This window comes from Protomyctophum bolini (genome assembly GCF_963924005.1).
Source record: "Protomyctophum bolini genome assembly, chromosome: 8".
Taxonomy (NCBI): Eukaryota; Metazoa; Chordata; class Actinopteri; order Myctophiformes; family Myctophidae; genus Protomyctophum; species Protomyctophum bolini.
In genome coordinates this window covers 23,176,763-23,196,030 of record NC_137869.1, presented here as the reverse complement: position 1 = coordinate 23,196,030, position 19,268 = coordinate 23,176,763, and the positions used below count along the sequence as shown (strand labels likewise).

At 42.8% G+C, this 19,268-nt stretch overlaps 1 protein-coding gene across 1 annotated transcript in view; it reads right to left on the bottom strand.

Annotated features, from left to right (window-relative positions):
• pex5la (peroxisomal biogenesis factor 5-like a) overlaps positions 1 to 16,509 on the bottom strand; it is a 98,765-nt gene extending 82,256 nt beyond the window's left edge. The window contains exon 1 of the mRNA XM_080769534.1: positions 16,109 to 16,509. Coding sequence (XP_080625660.1) covers positions 16,109 to 16,129 — 21 coding nt within the window. The 5' untranslated portion in view covers positions 16,130 to 16,509. The remainder of the gene's footprint in view (positions 1 to 16,108) is intronic.
• Positions 16,510 to 19,268: the final 2,759 nt, after the last annotated feature.

Here is a 19,268-nt window from a genome sequence, read left to right as displayed (position 1 = left end):
TATCATTTTGACTCCTTTGCAAACAGCCTGCCCACACTGATGAGAAGGGTCTAGTTTTATGTGTGGGAACACGGTAATTACACCAACAATATGGAGTTCACCCCCCCAAGATAACTGTTTCCGGGAGAAGTCATTAATTGTGTTGAACACAGAGACTACTCTACAATGTTTTCATTTGTGCCATTACAACAGCACATGAAGAAGGTACACTGCAGGCCTTTAATAATTGGGGAAATTAATTTCAGCCAACTAATGGGTGATCAGATGGCATGATGAGCTGTGTGCGTGCGTGCGCGCGTTCAAGTGTCTTGCTCAGGGACACCTGAGACTAAACAGACTGACACTCTAACACAAAGCTATGGCTGTCCTAAGAGAATGAATGGAGCTGGTTTTCAATAAATGATTCTGTCTGTTCTCAACATTAAAAAAATGTGAAAGTACTTGTGAGGGAAGTAAAGTACATGCTTAACAACACTTCACCTCCGCTGCACTGTAGCCTGTATTCCATAGATAATATGCTGTAGACACTGCAAGTTGGAACAAGAACATGTTCTTTCCATTCCAAATGCTAAGGAGCCTGCACAGGGACAAATTAATTCCCTGTTGGATGATTGTTATGAATGGGCTGGCACAGGCAGATGGATGGGTTACCATTCTAACCTTCTACTCCCAGCAAGGCAGACGCTGTGGTCTGGCCTAGTTTTGGAGGGGAAGAGAAATGCGCCTTCATACAGTACAGTAGCCCTGGAGATAATGCCAAGCTATCATACTGCACAGAAACCCTCTGGACCTCCATCTGCAAACAGTGTGTTGTAGTGCAGTGTTTCACAATCTTTTTTAGATTGATCCTATGCCCAGCTTTCCGGGTTTGTGTAAACACAAACATTGGCTTGTGATTGGCTGATCACCCCATAGCGATGATTTGATTGGCTGAGCAAAGTACATACCGGTATTCAAGATAAAAGTGAAAAACGGTCATTTTTTAACCCTTGTTTTTTAATCTTCAAGAAATAAAGGATTGTTCTAGTTCAACTACACAGAGCTGCCTTGGACCCTCTTTAAAGTTCGCCACCTTCTTATCTCCTTCCACATTGATTTAGACTCATTCAAGGTATACTGTAGAACTTTCAAATAACTCGTATGCTGTATTATTTGAAAGTAACCTCTCCAAAGAGCACCTGTCTGAAAGTAGAAAGGGACACTCTGTGGAGCGCAAATATCCACCAGGGGGAACCACCCAATAAGTACACAAACTGTCTGACGCAGTCATTTCATACTGTGGATGCACGGGGTATGCTGAAACATTTAGTATGTTGGTGATGTAGGCTTTAGTGTCTCTCCGTTGTGCGGGTGCATATACAGTATGCATGTCATAGGAGCATTTCATAGGAGCCTTGTTTCTTTGTTAGTTACAATGTTGGTGTGATTTATCAAACTACCAGTGTCCCTTATTTTCATTTCTGGGAGTTGGCAACCTGAAATCCCAATGAAAAGGAAAGTTGAAAAAGACCAAAACTGGAGGAACTTTATGGATTGTTTTAGTATGCCAGAATTTGGCAGAATGAGAGTGAGGGACTTCTAACATCAAAACACAGACGTGGCATTTTAGAAGAAGCCTTTTATGTAACAATTCCCATGACGGACTGCTTCGTAAGCCTCCGCCTCGTCTGCCTCGACTCTAGATGACCCTGACTTCTGACTTCTGGCAAGATTTTGAGCATATCTTTGCTTTAGCTTGGTTTGTGTTGAATCTCATTACAGACTGAAGCTACAAGCTGCAATGTATCTCTACCGATTCAAACCTATCACTCGTATGAGACCAAATTGCTACTACTCCGCAAGTAGCAGGGCAGATATTGTATTATGAGCTTTAGGCTGTACTTGTCAGGAAGTGGGTGATGCGCGGGGCGACCTGTAACCCGTGGGGTCCAATGGGTTACTGTTGACTTTGTGAAGTCGGTCAGAAGCTATATGTCGGTGCACCATGTGCCATCGTGTAGAATTGAACTTTGATGTGTACGCCGCCTATGCATGCTTTGGCTACACCTCTGTCATTGTGGATGTGTGACCGTATCCTGAAACCTGAATTGGATCGCACAGTGGTGGCCCACCACTGTGGCATTTCGCTGGCTTGAAATGTGTGTGGTATGTCACTGCCCCCACCAGTGGCATACCACACACATTAAATTAAATTAAATTTTCAAGCCAGTCCCAGCTAGACATTGCAAGCATGTGTTCAGTACACCAACTGGTTGCATCAGGGTGCTAGTGTGGATTACACGTATAAAACACACACATATATTTCCCAGGGAGCAGGGCAACACAGTTAACAAAATGTATTAAAATTGTAATGTTGATGATGATGACTATTGCCATTTTGCAGCATAGGCAGCAGTTTATAAAGAGAGATCTTTCTGACAGCTTCATAAACAATGCCACAATGGCACAATGTCCCTGTGCCAGAAAATATATAATTTTGCATGTGGCAGTAAATCTTTAATTGCATTCAGAGTGAATGGAAATCCTAAGCCTTTGCAACCCTCCCCCAACACAAACATCTTCGTGGGCAATTCTATGCACTGGAGAAAATGGCTCCATAGCACAATTACAATATTTACTTTGTCAATAATTTATTTTGAAAGCAGTATTAAAGGAGTAATTTAAATTGACATAGACACTAAGATACACCCAGATAGTATGCAATGGGTAGAATCCAATCTTTGGAGGCACATGATGTGGCCATTTCCGATTTAAGATGAAATACCAGTGAATAGGGTTAAGGTTAACTCTATTCACTTTTCTGAGTTTGGTGAGCCCTACAATAGGTGTTAACCCATTCTTCATTGAATCTTTTGAAACATGAACGAGGAAGAGTGAACTTGAGAAGCATAGCGAAGTGAAAGTCCTGGAATGACCATTCCAGACCACCAGTTTCCACTACTATGACTCGGGGTATCACGGAAGCAGGGATTTGTGGCAGGCTTGCCACAAAAACCCCTCACTTGCTACTAGACAACCTAACATTTGTATATGCATATTTAGAGGTAAATGACACCAATGAGGCACAGGTGCTGGCCAATATTCCTGGGTGTGTTGTGAAGGAGAATGCAGAGCAGTTGAATCACTGTCTCAATTTATTGCTGAAAGGACATTGAGAATAACATTGGCACACGGCAAAATTTGAGCCCCTCGACAATGCAATCAGGATATCTAACAAATGCAGCACTGATTGGAGTACATTAACTTCCCATTTGTCCGTCGAGTCACGATCTCCATTTGAATCGCACACTGCAACTTATTTTCAAAGCATTATACTGGCAATAGGATATTTTGGTTTGGAAAGGGAAATAAACACATTGTCAATTAGTTCCCTGCAAGGTAGTTCTGAAAAAAGCATGGATACTGAAATGTATCTAGCCTACTTTGGGAGCTACAGTACTTTCCAGTATATTTCTTGTGTCCAATACACCTGTTTCATAGTTTTCTTTTTTGGGATGTGTGTTCATTTTATTAGGATATTTTTGTTTGCCTATGGCTAACCTGTTTTGCATTCAATAATGAAGTGGGATTTGACTAAATCAATAATTCAGAATGATTTAATGAGTTTAACTGTGTCGTTTAAAATCCCCGATCTCGGACAAGAGTGTAGAGGAGAAGATAGGAGAATGCACATGAAAAGTTCTGCAAGATCTCAGCATTTATTTGGGTAAAACACGAGATGAAATCGTTACAAAACACAGCATGTGAAAAATGTACATGCAAGTTGACCGTTTCAACAAAGTCTCCGGAGCCAATTTTGAGGCAGAGTTTAATTAGCCCAGAGAAATGAAAAGCAACTTGTTATAAACACAATGACCACAACACAGATCCCTCCTCTCACCGGACATGCAATAAACACTTCCTGCCTTTTGACCAATGAGACCCTAAAGTCACTAGCTGTTCTGGTACAGAGATGCGGGCCCTCTCAACAAAGACATTTCCTGTCCTGATATTAAACGGAGTTCTCCTGTGGCAATTTGTGCAACAAAGCAATTTGTGTTGATAGCGGGAACAAATGGTTGATCAATGGGTAAGCATCTCATCTTTAGAGAAGCAGTGAATCTCACCTCTGTCTGTGAAACTGTACTTAATTCCATTACTTTGAATGTAAGTTGGTCATTCTCTCCGACGGTGTAAGGCCCGTCAGAGGTGCATCTGCTGTGAGCCTATGCTGTGTGCTGTGCTGTACTCTGAAATAAATCTTTCTGAAGGAACATCTCATCTGCCGTCGTGCCGTGTCTCACATTTTTAGGGGAAAAATATTTTTAGGGGAATGACGTGGTCTATCTGCACAGCCTTTGTGATCTAGTTTACTGGTAGATCACGATCTACCTTTTGATCACCCCTTATTCTACAAGTCGTCATACGCTTGTTGGTCAGCTCTTTTAGCCAAATGTTCGCTTGTGTAAAAATATTTTGTGCCAGGGACCTGCATATAAGATTTGTGTAGTTCAAATGTAAAATAAATACTATATAGGCATTATGTGTGTAAAAGCTGGAGCTTGTATACACTATCAAATAGCCAATATGCTGTAGGATAACAGTGGTTAAACTGATTTTAATGCTATATTAACACATTTAGCTGGGGACCCCCTGGAACCCCCACAAGGAACCACTTTGAGAAGCTACTGTAGGACCAAGAGGTTTCTGCAGCATGGAAATGTTTCATACTAGCATAAGCACCTTGTGTTCTGTGTATCCACCCACCCAACACCTGGCTTAGCCTGTGTTGACGAGTGCCAGTGTCTTTTTACACAGATACCTGGCGGCTTTTAATTTGAATCCCAGTGTCACTTCAAACAGAGGAAATTAAATAAAGCAGTGCAAACAGCAGGCCCCATGCCACACACGCAGCATCTCTCTCTCTCTCTCTCTCTCTCTCTCTCTCTCTCTCTCTCTCTCTCTCTCTCTCTCTCTCTCTCTCTCTCTCTCAATTCAATTCAATTCAAATGGCTTTATTGGCATGAGAAAACATACGCTTACATTGCCAAAGCAAAAGGCACACTACAACAATACAATCTAAACTAAATGTATGTACATTTGATAGTCAGAGTCTCTCTATCTCACTTGCACACGCACACACACACACACACACACACACACACACACACACACACACACACACACACACACACACACACACACACACACAGCTCTCCTCCAGAGCATGAGGCGCTGTTCTACTAGAAATAGATGACATCCGATATGGCTTTTCCAACAGGGCCAGAGGAGCCTCTCAGCCGGTCAAGACAGATTAAACACTGGATTAAAAAACAAAGGACGATAAGAGTTCCAACCCGGTTATGTATGGAGTTTACATTCTCCTCTTCGTTCTGCCCTTTGTCTCTTGTCGTGCATTATTCATTCATTATCATTCATGCTCCAAGATGCTCTCAAACAGAAAAGGACAGCATTAAAACCCTGATGACAGTGAATAACTACATTCCCATGCAATCCAAGCAGAGCAGGAATTCCCTGCCTCCTCAATCAGCTTATGGGACAACCGCTGCTGATGTATCCTTGAATCCCTCTTAGTCTCCTCTTAGTCGGCTTTCTCCTGCTCTGCCGGCAGGACCCCAACAGAGGTTTAACAACCAAGGGGTTTCACAAACAAATCCGTTTCTCTCCCCTCACAGAAACACAAACACCATTCAGTGTGGGCAAAATGTGCCATTTTGAGGGCACCTACCGGTACGTCTGCCGACTGCTGACAAAAAAACTGCTGTAGCACCCAGGTTTAGCCCATTTGCTGAATTAAAAACTGCTGTAGCACCCAGGTTTAGTCCATTCACGGAATTAAAAACTGCTGTAGCACCCAGGTTTAGCCCATTTGCTGAATTAAAAACTGCTGTAGCACCCAGGTTTAGCCCATTCGCTGAATTAAAAACTGCTGTAGCACCCAGGTTTAGTCCATTCGCTGAATTTCGACGTTGCCAGACTTATCAGTAGGCAGCGATCTATGATTGGCTGGCTATGCGAGACTATAGTTGAAACGACGTTCTGCAATTAGTGTGTTGTAATCGACTCCATGCAGTGAGTCAGTGGAGAGACTAGATACCAAGGTGAGATCGATTTAATCGGGCCAGAAGTCTTTTTCAGTAGGGGTGTGACCCCGAAACGCTAAACATGAATACTTTAATATTTACACACCCGGGCCGATAGTGACATCAAGTGATTCTACCAGCGGCGATGATATATCAGTTCAAGCCTGCACTCCTTCAAAGCATCAAAACATCAAAACTCATCAATAAAGTGTGACCAAGTTGATTGTCAAAATGATCACCGGGGTTGGGGATGTGTAACCGCTCTATATTGTGAAAGATGAAAAACGTGTGGCTTCTGTCAAACCAGAATACACGATGAAAATATGTAATTGCAAGATTCTACGGTTTGAAAGAAACAAATATTTTCAATAAGATCATCAATAATATCATCAATATAATCATAAAATATGTTATTGATGTGCTGAGAAAGTGCTGACTTGTAAGACTATTAGTATGATCAGAAAATAGGTTGTTCCAGAAAAGTGACAAAAGTGGCTTATTTATGACATACCAGGTGCAAGATAATAGGACCTGCAGTTATGATGAATCATGAAGATGAATGTTTAATTATCATGAACTTAATGTTCACAAATATGATGGATATACTGGTATGGCAGGATGATTGATTGTATAACATCAGCTTCCATCCCCACACTACAGTCACCAGCCAAATACCACTAAATTGTGGCTGTGGCTGTTTACCTGTCAAAGTGACTGATATAATAATCAGTCAAATCAATTTGTGTTCTATTTGTGTGCTAAAATAGCAACTGTGGCTGGTAAAGCTTTGGCCCCATAAGCCACTGCAGCCTGTGGGAGAAACAGCCATGCTCATTGCCCTATTACCGCTTGAGGCCAGGAGTATAGCACTGTCTGCAGGGCTTTTTGTTCCAGCCGGATACCACCTGGTTGTACTCATTATCCTGTTGCCTGAAATAGACAGGCCAATTAAATAGTTTTTAATCAAGGTTTTTTAATCGGACAGGCTTTAAAGGAGCCTGTCTGGAAGAATAGCCTCCACGTCCCCCTTCATCATGCTTAGTGTTGACCACCTCGATTGTGGGAAACCCCTTTCAGACCCATGACTATAGTATAAATAGGACGAGTAGAGTACGGGTAAACATCTTTCGAAGATGCCCTGCCTGTCTTTTCACACCGCATGTCTGTAAACGCAACTTGCATTTTTGTTGACTATTTTGATAGATGCTACACTGTATGCAGATATGTTTGTTGGTTACTTGCTCATGCTATTTAGATATTATTTGTTTGTCGACAAAGGCTAAGTATCTTATTTAGATGCACTTTGAAATGTATTCTGCATAAAACTGGTTAAATGCTGTTTCTCCCTAAACCATGTGTTGGGGTATTTTAAATCAGGACCTTACATCAGTCAGTACATCTGATTAAGTCAATCAAGCTTCATGTTTGATTGTTTATTGTCGACCACCAAGGCAATGATGGTGTTGGGCTTCATTAGCATTCAGCATTAGTACTTCAGACTGACTTTCTGGAATCTTGCTGTCCTGGTTCGGAAGGGAAATGGGAACTCCAGTCAGTGACGCAGATTCTGTCAGGAGCAAGGTTGCCTCTGGAGAGAAAACAACCTTGAGGGAGATGCTAACGGATTTGTGATTGTGATGGTGTGTGTGTGTGTGTGTGTGTGTGTGTGTGTGTGTGTGTGTGTGTGTGTGTGTGTGTGTGTGTGTGTGTGTGTGTGTGTGTGTGTGTGTGTGTGTGTGTGTGTGTGTGTGTGTGTGTGTGTGTGTGTGTGTGTGTGTGTTTAATAGCCATAGAAAATGTAAACCTTACTGGACTGGTGGGCAGATCTAATGTGGAGTATGGGGGCAGCAGCCACAAAGGCTGTCCCTTTTCCCTTTGTTCTGCCTCACAATGTCATCTTACACAGCCCTGGGTAGGCCAGGTGAAGATGTGAACTCAGCAGAGTGCCCCATTCATATACGAAATATGCTAGTAAATGTTAGTTGGAGGAAAATTGTCTACAGTGTGTTCTGTCATGCAGGAATGTCACACTATGGAAAACTGGTACCTGAATGAAACAGTATCTCTAATAGCTTTTGGGGATTAAATGGATCAGCAATTGTACTGAATCAGCATGGCTCACACCAGTTGCTCCTTGGGAAAAGCACTGAAACCGCCTCAATCTTATCTAGTACTCCATGCCAGGCTCACTAAACTTGATGGTTTTGACAACAACAGTCTCTTCCATGTTATTTGACTCCATTGTATTTCTGATAGTAAGCCTCTCCTACGCAGTCAGTCAAGCACAGCATTGTCGGCTACCAATCCCTATCCATCTCCTTATTGCCGGCTTGTTGGTGATCTAGGAATTGAAGGTACAGTACTTGTTGAAGATTACTCTGAATGTGTGCATAAGCTACTACAGTATGCCTGGAATGCAAATTCAATTTTTAAATACAAAGTTACAGCATAGCAAGGTCAGCACTGTTGTTGGCCATTATCAAATAAGATTGAAGAAATGGAAGACAGGAGGTTGGCACTATACCTTTCTGCCACCCTGCACCAGTCATGCCAATCTTTGATATAGCGCATGCAGGCTGAACCCGATAGCCAATACTATGGCAGTTAACCATGAGGACAAAATGTGTCCTTCATCTGGCACCTATTTCTCACCAAGAACTTTCATCCACCCAATGTTGGCTCACTGTGCGGTGATTATGAGGACACCCCCAAAAGAAAACATGGAACATGGGACCCTTCTTAACTTCCTTGACAAAACTCTGTCCAGTACTGGATGTGCACAGCACTGTAGCTGCCACATTGTCACAGGATAAGAATGGATACTCTGGGTGTCTGTTTCTAGGAGAAACAGCTAGACGTTGAGCACCCACCATGAGTCGTTGTGTTGTGTTGCTGTTCTATAAAGAGGAGCATGTAAGCCTCATCTAGAATTCTAAGCCACGGAGGGCTAATAGATCAAGACCCACAACCCGCTGTGATTTATACCACTAGCATCCATAAAGCTGTCACATCTTCATAGTGAAATATGTTAAGAAGAATGTTTGTAAGTCAGTGATAGTATACCTCAAAGATGTATCAGATTTTCTCAGACTTGATCTGACACTCGGATCAGAATACAAAGAATCCTTCCCATATGGTGCTCTAGATAATTCTACATAAATACTGTACCAGTGCTACTTGATCTAGGTCTGACTGATTTCTGTGTTATTCACATGGCCAAAAATGACTTAAAAACACAATTGAAAATGCACACTTTCACAAATATTGTACACACAGCTGAAAACGACTTCAAAAATATAGTGTGAATATAGTTGCAGTCAAGATAAATGCATCTGTTACTGTATGCAAGCGAGCAGTAGGGACAATTAACATCAGACCAGGCGTCTGGTTTTCAATGACTGGACATTAGCTGCCAAATTGTCCCCATAAAATGAAGTGATAATAGCAAGGGCATAGAGCTGGGTAAGGACGGTAGGGACCTGTCCCTAACTATGTTGAGCATGTGCTGAAATGTCCCTAGCTATTATTTTTGATTGGCAATAAATGTTTTGTCCATTAGTTTCTAGCCAATGTAAACAGCTGTAGTTCTCCTTCACCTTCCTGCTGATTGGCTTTGCCATTTCTTATTAACATAAGGACTGTCGGCTAAGTACATAAGTACATACTAAGAAGAGCCAAAGCTACACCTACGGGCGAGCATGATAACTCCATCTTATTTAATATTTGTAATAGTTATATTATTTGTAGATGATATGTAGATTTGTAGATGAATGTTTTTGCTTTTCTGGATTCCTAATTTGCAGTAAAAAAATACTGAACAAAGCCGTATACATTTTCCATACATAGAATGCATTATTTAGTCACATGACAGAGGTAGTAGCTCACAGAGCCATTGAAAGGAGAGTTCTGCCAATTTGAGGGGGCAGAAAACAGCCCGGTCACCTGGTCCATTCACTCTAAAGCCCATAGACTCCAATGCATTCAGTAAACTTCCCGGTTCAGGCCTTTGTCACTCTTCGCCAATAGAAGTCTATGTAGAATTGGACTGGCCCCATGAAGTGAACGGTAACTCTATCATCTATATGACTCTGGTAGCTCAGACAGAGGGAGGCGGGGTTACAGGCCTATCTGCTTGTAACAACATGATCATAAGCCTAATTATAAGCCTCCTCAAAATGTTAATAATCATGGTGTTACATGGGGTTGCACTGCAATGGTATATACTAATTGGTCCATTAAGCCCTAAAATCATACATGAAACTCTGATACTGATGACTAGCCCCATCAGTGTGTGGATGTATTTTCAAATGCAGCAGTACTTGATACAAGTAGGCCTATACTGTGGTGTTTTTCTAGGAAAACGGTTTTGATGCAGAGAATAGCAGGTAAAGAACAGTGTAGACCTGAAGACAAGCCACCTCAACCAAACCCCTATACAGTTCAAAAGCTATCAATTACAGTCCTCTGTATTCAGGCCATTGTATCCTTGGCTTCACAAAAGCCGAACTTGAAAAGAAATTATCTCTTTTCATTGTGTCAAAACATAAACCATGAAGAAAAGTACACTGATAAAAAGCCAGAATAATATCTCTCTCTCTCTCTCTCTCTCTCTCTCTCTCGCTGGGGGGGGGGGGGACGGGGGGACGAAGCCAAAAGATGATACAAACAATCTCCTTGCCAAAGACTCCTGGGACAGCAGCCCTCCCGGAACCTATGCCCCTTCCCCTCGTCCTTTCTTATTCATTCAATAAACATCCTTAACAATATTGGGTGGTTCTTGAAGCGTGAACAGTAGGTTCAGTATAGTACCTTAGGCAGGGTGTGGCTTTTGGAGGCCAAAAATAATCTTGCGATAGATTAGATTCGCAAGATGCAAATCTATCACAACTTTTGAAGTTCAAAGCTAAGGAGCCTGCCTGGTTTTTTAGTTGACTATCTAAATTGCCACAACTACTGTTTTTCGTCTCAAGTCCAAAATGGAATTCCGAAAATGATTAGAAAATGTTATTGTCAGAGGTATTGGGCTATACATCCAGTTTCTACCAGTCCAGACCATTATATACTCATTATTAAGCAAACAGTCTGGATTCAGAACGAAAAGCTACCAGAGCAGCACCGTCTCATTATATATGTACAGTGTTGGGGAAGTTACTTTGAAAGCGTAGCTTGTAAAGCTACAAGTAGCTCACCATGGCAGTAGCTTGATCAAGCTACATAGCTACCCCTGGAGAAATGTAGCTTGTAAAGCTACAGCTACATAGGAAAAGTAGCTCAGCTACTTTTTATTTTTCAGCGTTAAATTGAGAATGTACATGCGGGAGACCCCTCCTCCCCTCTGGGAGACCCCTCCCACCCTGCTCCCCTCTGGGAGACCCCTCCTCCCCCTGCTCCCCTCTGGGAGACCCCTCCTCCCCTCTGGGAGACCCCTGCTCCCCTCTGGGAGACCCCTCCCACCCTGCTCCCCTCTGGGAGACCCCTCCTCCCCCTGCTCCCCTCTGGGAGACCCCTCCTCCCACCCTACTCCCCTCTGGGAGACCCCTCCCACCCTGCTCCCCTCTGGGAGACCCCTCCTCACCCTGCTCCCCTCTGGGAGACCCCTCCTCACCCTGCTCCCCTCTGGGAGACCCCTCCTCACCCTGCTCTCCTCTGGGAGACCCCTCCTCACCCTGCTCCCCTCTGGGAGACCCCTCCTCCCCTCTGGGAGACCCCTGCTCCCCTCTGGGAGACCCCTCCTCCCCTCTGGGAGACCCCTGCTCCCCTCTGGGAGACCCCTGCTCCCCTCTGGGAGACCCCTGCTCCCCTCTGGGAGACCCAAAATTGTAGCTTGTAACTTGAGTAGCTAAGCTACAAAAAATGACCCAAAAAGTAGCTGAGCTACTTGACGAGGTACACAAATATGAATGTAGCTAAAATACCACAAGCTACAGCAAAATGTAGCTAAGCTACGTAGCTCAGCTACATGTAGCTTAATACTCCCCAACACTGTATATGTAAGTGCTTTGTCTAGCTTAGAGGACAATACATGGCATCAAATGGATCTAAAGGTCTGCTGCAAGAGGTTTGAAAAGGGTACAATTGTGTTTGGTCTTCTTTTGGCATTAGAAGTTATTATAGACCTGCAAAGTCCCTGCAAAAAAACGGGTGCAGGTCTTTTTTCCGACAGCATATTGATCCGAAACCTCAATCCTAACCTAACCCTAACCGCAAGCACGGGAGCAGCGCATGTCGGACCATCGCTTTTTCGCATCGCAGCGAATGTCCCCCCGCTGCGGATCGGACCGTTGCCCCGTCGGCTAGAATGCTGTCGGAAAAAAGGCCACCTCCCCAAAAAAACAAACTATTTAATGAATTGTGAAGTGTGTGTCACATCCACTCTATAAGAGATATTGGCCGATATTCTGTGTGTGTGTGTGTGTGTGTGTGTGTGTGTGTGTGTGTGTGTGTGTGTGTGTGTGTGTGTGTGCACGCGCACATAACTCAAATATGATAATCAAACACTGACAATTGATGATACTACAATTAATAATAATTTAGTCTTTTGGGGTGTATTTGTCACTGTAAATTTCGACATACATGAAATTTGTCCTCTGCATTTAACCAATCATAACTATCAGGAGCAGTGGGGATATGCCATTAATATGGCGCCCCGGGAGCAGTGAGGGGCTACGCTTCTTGCTCAGGGGCACATAGACCGGGTGAGGTTGGGAGGGCAAACTTTTGATTACCAGAACAGAAAACACGAAATATAACAACTTCTAAATGACCCCAATCAGAATGATGTTCTGTAAGGAAAAGGTTTTACGTATAACACCGATACCGACAGATATACGTGAGAACGTGGTGCACATATTATACTCTCACAGTTACTGCACTCATACATAATCATATTCACACATACAGTATATTAGAGCGGGGTAACAGAGGCACATTCTTCAGAAATACAGAGGATATTTAAATACAGACAATACAGTATATACAACCTCACTGTATTCAATTACATGGCAGTTCTGCTGTACATCTCTACAGTATGTCAAAAGGACACTGCACATCTGTAGAAAGATAAGCGGACTGAATTGTTTTCCAGCATTGAACTTCAGTGCACTGTTGTGTGTTCCCATTCTGTAGGAGAGTGGTAATTAATATGTTCTTGCACCAAGGACATCACAAACTATTGTACATTCAGCGTACTTGGATGCTGAACGCTGAAACTATGAACTTGTCTTAAAGGGACACAAAACAGAATATGTTAATGACGTTTAGAAGATTTAGAACAATTTCCTGGTGGTCTTTATGTGTGTAATATGTGGTTTTAGATATTTTAGATTTTAGCAGTGAGCCCAGTGTCTCTGATGTCATGCTCCTCCTTGTGGATAGGGGGAGGGCTGTCTTAATGTAGTCCAGGAAGTAAGTGAGCCCATGCAGTGTCCATGACATCAGAGGCACTGGGCTCACTACTAAAATCTAAAATATCTAAAACCGTACATATTACACACATAAAGACCCCAGGAAAGTGACATTAACATTTGTTAATATGTTTAAAAAAAATGCAAAAAGGGTGAAGTTTCCCTATAAAGGGTTTGTTCCGATTCTTGGAATTAAAGCTGTAGAAAATAACTATTCTTTGTGTCCAGTATCACTACACCAGCATGTAGCAGCACAAAACCATAGTTCCATGGTTTTCAAATGGGGTCTGCGGACAACTAGGATAAATTCAAAGTGAATTTACTTATGATTAAACTACTTCCAATTACTGGGGTATAGCCATTGGAAGTAGTTTAATCATACAGTAAGTAAATTCACTTTTAATTATTCTAATACAAAACATTACTGAGCGACTAAATATCTTTCAATATCACCACTTTGCGTATATGCATCGATTTATTCATGTTCAAATATGAAATTGGACAATGCAATTGTTTCCGCTAGGCTGAAGACTATGGGCTCCATTTTTGTTCGAGCATTCTAAATACACTGTTTGGGGATTTAGCAGTGGGGAAGGTGTGTTCCCCCACTAAAGTTGGTATTTTGGTTACCTGCCTAAATACCTGTTACATTATGCATAGGTGTGGTTTGGGTGTTACAATAAATAATTAAACCAATCATCGTGCCACTTGCCATTGCCTTCAAGAGATCCATTGCCCGTTATGCCCAGTGCTATATTGCTTTGAAGTCTCACTTGTGCTGCACCCCCCCTAACCTTAAACCTAACCTAACTGAATGAGCAAATGGCTGGCACAAGCCAAATAACTTCTTTGACTATACATAAACACAATGGACACAAGGAAGTGGCAGGCACTCACTTCTGCTGATTATAGGAAAATTACAAAGAGATGAGTAGGAGAATAAGGAGAGATGACACAGCCTGACTCCGCGGACATCTCCATTGCAGGCGCGCAGTGTGCCCCGCTATACCAAACTAATTTGGCATTATAGCTTTACGGGTGCTTTTAAACTCCACTATGTGCCTTCCCAAATGTGTGTGACCAAATTTAGGGGGAAAGCGTGCCAACACGCCCATGACCACACCTGTAGGCACAAATACCAGTGTCTGCATAATAGATAGAAGGTGACGCTGGACCAAAATACCATTAAGGGACAGAGCAAGCTCATAATTTTTGGGCAGCGGCTGACTTGCGGGCCGCGTCGCGGGTAACGGCGGCGACAAATGGAGCCCATAGTCTATATGTACGTCTAGTGTACGTCCTCCCGGTGGAGGGTACTCAGGTGAGCCAGTAGGATCACACACATGTCTACATGGGGTTAATTGGCATAACAACTAAATTAGGTAGAAAAGGGAGTAAAAAAAAGTTAGGCCAGACTAAATCTGCACACGACCAACCTTTTCATGAATTCTCTTTTAGTTATTTTTTCTAAATTCTCAGTTATCAGATGATTCCTTTTAAGATGTGGTGTAACTAACATGTGAGTGTCTACTAGCCTACAGTAGCACAAAACATTCACTGTATATTGACAAAACAAAGCAGGATGTACAGCAGTGTCTTTTTACTCAGCAGCCACAATGGAAATGTTTCAACTTAGCCAAAACAGGTCCATTGTTGTGAATATACTGGAATGGGATATGCCTATCCCATTAATGTGTGGTTTGAAGTGCTGACTGTTTCAGTTTTGGTTTCATGATCTCTCTCTCTCTCTCTCTCTCTCTCTCTCTCTCTCTCTCTCTCTCCCCCCCTCTGTCTGTCTGTCTCTTCCCCTCTCCCCCTCTGTCTGTCTGTCTCTTCCCCTCTCCCCCTCTGTCTGTCTGTCTCTTCCCCTCCCCATCTGTCTGTCTGTCTCTTCCCCTCTCCCCCTCTGTCTGTCTGTCTCTTCCCCTCTCCCCCTCTGTCTGTCTCTTCCCCTCTCCCCCTCCCCCTCCCCCTGTCTGTCTGTGTCTCTCCCTCTCTCTCTCTCTCTCTCTCCCCCCCACCGGGAGGCTGAATACTTGCTTCTATAGTATTTGCGAAGAAACATCATAAGTCTCTATAGCCTATATATATTTACAGTATGGCAACTGACGTCACACGTCCGTGACATCACGTGCGCCTGCAACTGCACGCGTGGAGCGCTGTTATTATAGTCAGACTCAGAACTATAAGCCTATAGGTTTCCTCCGTGCCACGGTGGTCAAGGTGACAGTAAATTATATGATGACACACGATGATGTTTAGGCTACACATGCATGCACATGCATGCACACACACACTCACGCTGTGGTGCCCATGGAGGTGCGCACTCTCTTTTCACAATATACCTTTTACTTAATTACTTATTACATTAGCCTGCAGCTCTCAGAATCACAATTACCAGCCCGGTGCCTGCCTTAAAAAGTATCACTCTGATTTGAGCTGGCAGTAGATTGCAGTGTGATTAGCATAATTTATGTCCCTCGTGTAAAAATGTCATTGGCGTGAACTAGGCTTCATTTAGAAGTGCGCTCCTTATTCACGTCATTGTGTAACGACCACGTAAAAGCATAATATGCAAATTGTTTCCCATGCTAAAACAAACAATAATTAACCTATCCTTACCTGTAAATGCCCCTGGTACATTATTGAGCCAATCACGGATCTCTCCGGGAGTAGATGTTTTTTACTTCTTCCACAGCTTGCGCGAGATAGCTACAGAAGGCTACTGCATAAATGTTCACATTCTAGTCGGCTACGCAAAGAGTTATTCAGGCGACTGCATCAATGTTTCAGTCTTTCTGGCTGCGCCGGAGTGGAGCTGTCCTCGCCTTAAGTGCTGAATTTACTAAATTTTAACCATCTAAGCTTGTTTTCTTCTTTTCTCCCCCCGCGTGTCATAGAAAACTGCCGGTCGAAAACAGCAGAGGAGTGATTGAATGAGTCAGAGTCACTTTCAATTCGGAGATTCTTGAATCTTCACAGTGCGCTGACGTGAGCTTGTGAAGTGCTGCTTTGGTTCTGACGATTCCAAACCTTTACTGAACAGCGCTATCTCCCCCTCTCTCTTGTGGCGAGTGTTCATCCTGTTCTTATAGTGTAGCCTACTCTGTGCCTTGTTTGCCAAAATGCCAACTCCCCCTAACCCAGCCCTCTCTCCTCTCCCACTCCCGACTCCTCTCTGGTGCCTCCTCTGCTCCGTGGCTCACGTGTTCCTAAAAGACTCAAGAGGCACTATCTCTACTCCGACGATGTCGCTCGCCATAGCTGATTTAGATAGATTTAGATTATTTTTGGACATAGTAAATTAAGATTGAGAAGCTTCCTCCGTGCAGCGCTCTTACGCCTCTTAGTCTTATCATAGCCTAGTAGGCCTATAGGCTACAATAAAATCCGTATTTTAACCTGATCTTTTTTTTTTGTTGCAGCCAGAAACTTCCGAGTTTAACTTCAGATTTCACTGTTCAGGTCTAGTCCATTGGATCGGTGTGGTCGGTAAGGCCATGCATGCTTATATGCCAGCTGTGAGTGGTAATAGCCTACACACGATTAAGGTAATTAATGCAATATGTAAAGCAGCTGTTTCATCATGTTTAATCATGGAACATAATAGCCTAGATATATGGAGTATGGACCAGTCGTCAATTTGCATAAGGACGTAAAATAATTATATACATGCAATGTATTCCATGTTGAGGGGGCATGGCAAGAGCGCACCAAGCCCCATTGATAAACATATTAGCGGATACTATTTTGTTCGCAGCTGTCCAATTAGTAGACTAAAGCATTGGGCTGCATAACAATAATTATGCAAATAACATGTAGTTTCAAGGTGACAATATTAGTGGAGCATGAAATGTTCTTCTGTAGTATCTCTAATTAAGAAGTTGCACTCAAGATTCTTTATTGTCGGGGTTCGGCTCCTCGGCATCAACAAGATAAATAGTTGCAGCAATATTCATAAAATAGCAATATAAATAGCATAAAAATATATAATACATATTGCAGAATGTAAGGTGACTACACACACACACACACACACACACACACACACACACACACACACAGCATGGTTGGCAAATAAAAGAAAAGGAAAAACCTGAATAACTGAGTAGAGAAACAGTGAATGCATCTGTTCCATATAGGTGAACTGCATCATACAATTAAGCAACTAACATCCTACATCCTACCATGCTCTGTGTATAAAAGTGAGCAGGCTGTGGATCAGAAATACTGAGGACTGCTAACAGGCCTAAACGTGTCAATTTTATGTAGACCCGGGTAGGCCTATACTCTAGTTACTCTAGTATGTCTAGTATATTTGAAAGTATGAAATATAGGGCTCAAGTGGTTAACACATATAATGGGAAAAGATAGTCTATTGTAATATAAAATGCAATAAAGCTGTGCAGCAAGAATGGGATTACACACAATTTACAGTAAGGCTACCAAGGCCAAGGCCTCCACCTGCTCCCTGGACCCAATGCCCACTGCATGCATTGGTGAAGGATATTTTACCCTCTGCCCCATCATAACAAACATCATCAACTCCTCTCTGCAATCAGGCACTGTACCCACCACTGTCTCAAAATTGCCTCCGTTACCCCAATCCCGAAGAAGCCTGGTTTGGACATGATGACTTTGCTAACTACCGGCCGATCTCCAACCTGCCTTTCCTCAGTAAGACTTTGGAAAGAGCAGTAGCCACACAGCTCCATCAGCACATGTCCAACACCTTCACTGAATTCCGGTTAAGTTCCGCATCACCTACAAACTGCTCCTCCTCACCTACAAATCCCTCCATGGCCATGTCCCACGGTATCTGTTTGACCTCCTCAAGGACTACACCCCTGAGCGGAACCTGAGATCCTTGGACATGGAGCTCGATCCTCACCATCCGTCACGCTAAAAAGCGGACCCTCGGCGATAGAACCTTCTTTGTGGCAGCCCTTTGGAACTCTCTCCCCTTGGAGATTCGCCAGATGTCTACATTGGATTCTTTCAAGTCGGCACTGAAGAGACATTTTGTTCACTCAGGCTTTTGGCAATTAGTTTGTTTTTTCTATATTGTAAAGCGTCCTTGGGTTTCTTGAAAGGCGCTATATAAATTCAAGTTATTATTACCAAGCACTAGACACTAGTAGTTGTGTATTTATTTGAAGCAGTCCTTACACACAATCCATCCATCCCCTCAAACACTGAATATTATATGCTGTATGAACTAGAAATGCAGAAGCTCCGCAGTCCTTTCCATTAACAGTGTTTTTGATATGCTTTGTGCCTCGCCAGATGAAACAAAATTGACCCCCTGGCAAGCAGATCAGCATGATTATTAGGCTCTTTGTTGCTTGTCCACAATGTGAACTGGAACACATGAAAATGAATGTATACCAATATTCATGTACAGTATAGTCTTTCACAATCTAATCACCTCAGAGTTTTATCAGTCTAATAATTGCTAATTCATGCTCAGAGATTATACATTATACTGAAGGTATACATTCCAGTACCAGATTTTTTTAGACTCTACTAGACCATGCTCCATCTCCTTATCCCTCTCTCTGCTCTGACAGACTGCAGTGGCTAATAGTCTGTCATAATAGTTTTAACCACAGGAAGAATTGTATCCCTATTTTGGGGCGTTTGATGAAAATACCATATCTACAACTTCACAATCAAAATCAATTTATCTTTATTTATAAAGCACATTTAAAAACGACTGTCATCGACCAAAGTGTTGTACAAGTCAAAAAGCATATAGCATCAACAATACAATCAAATAATA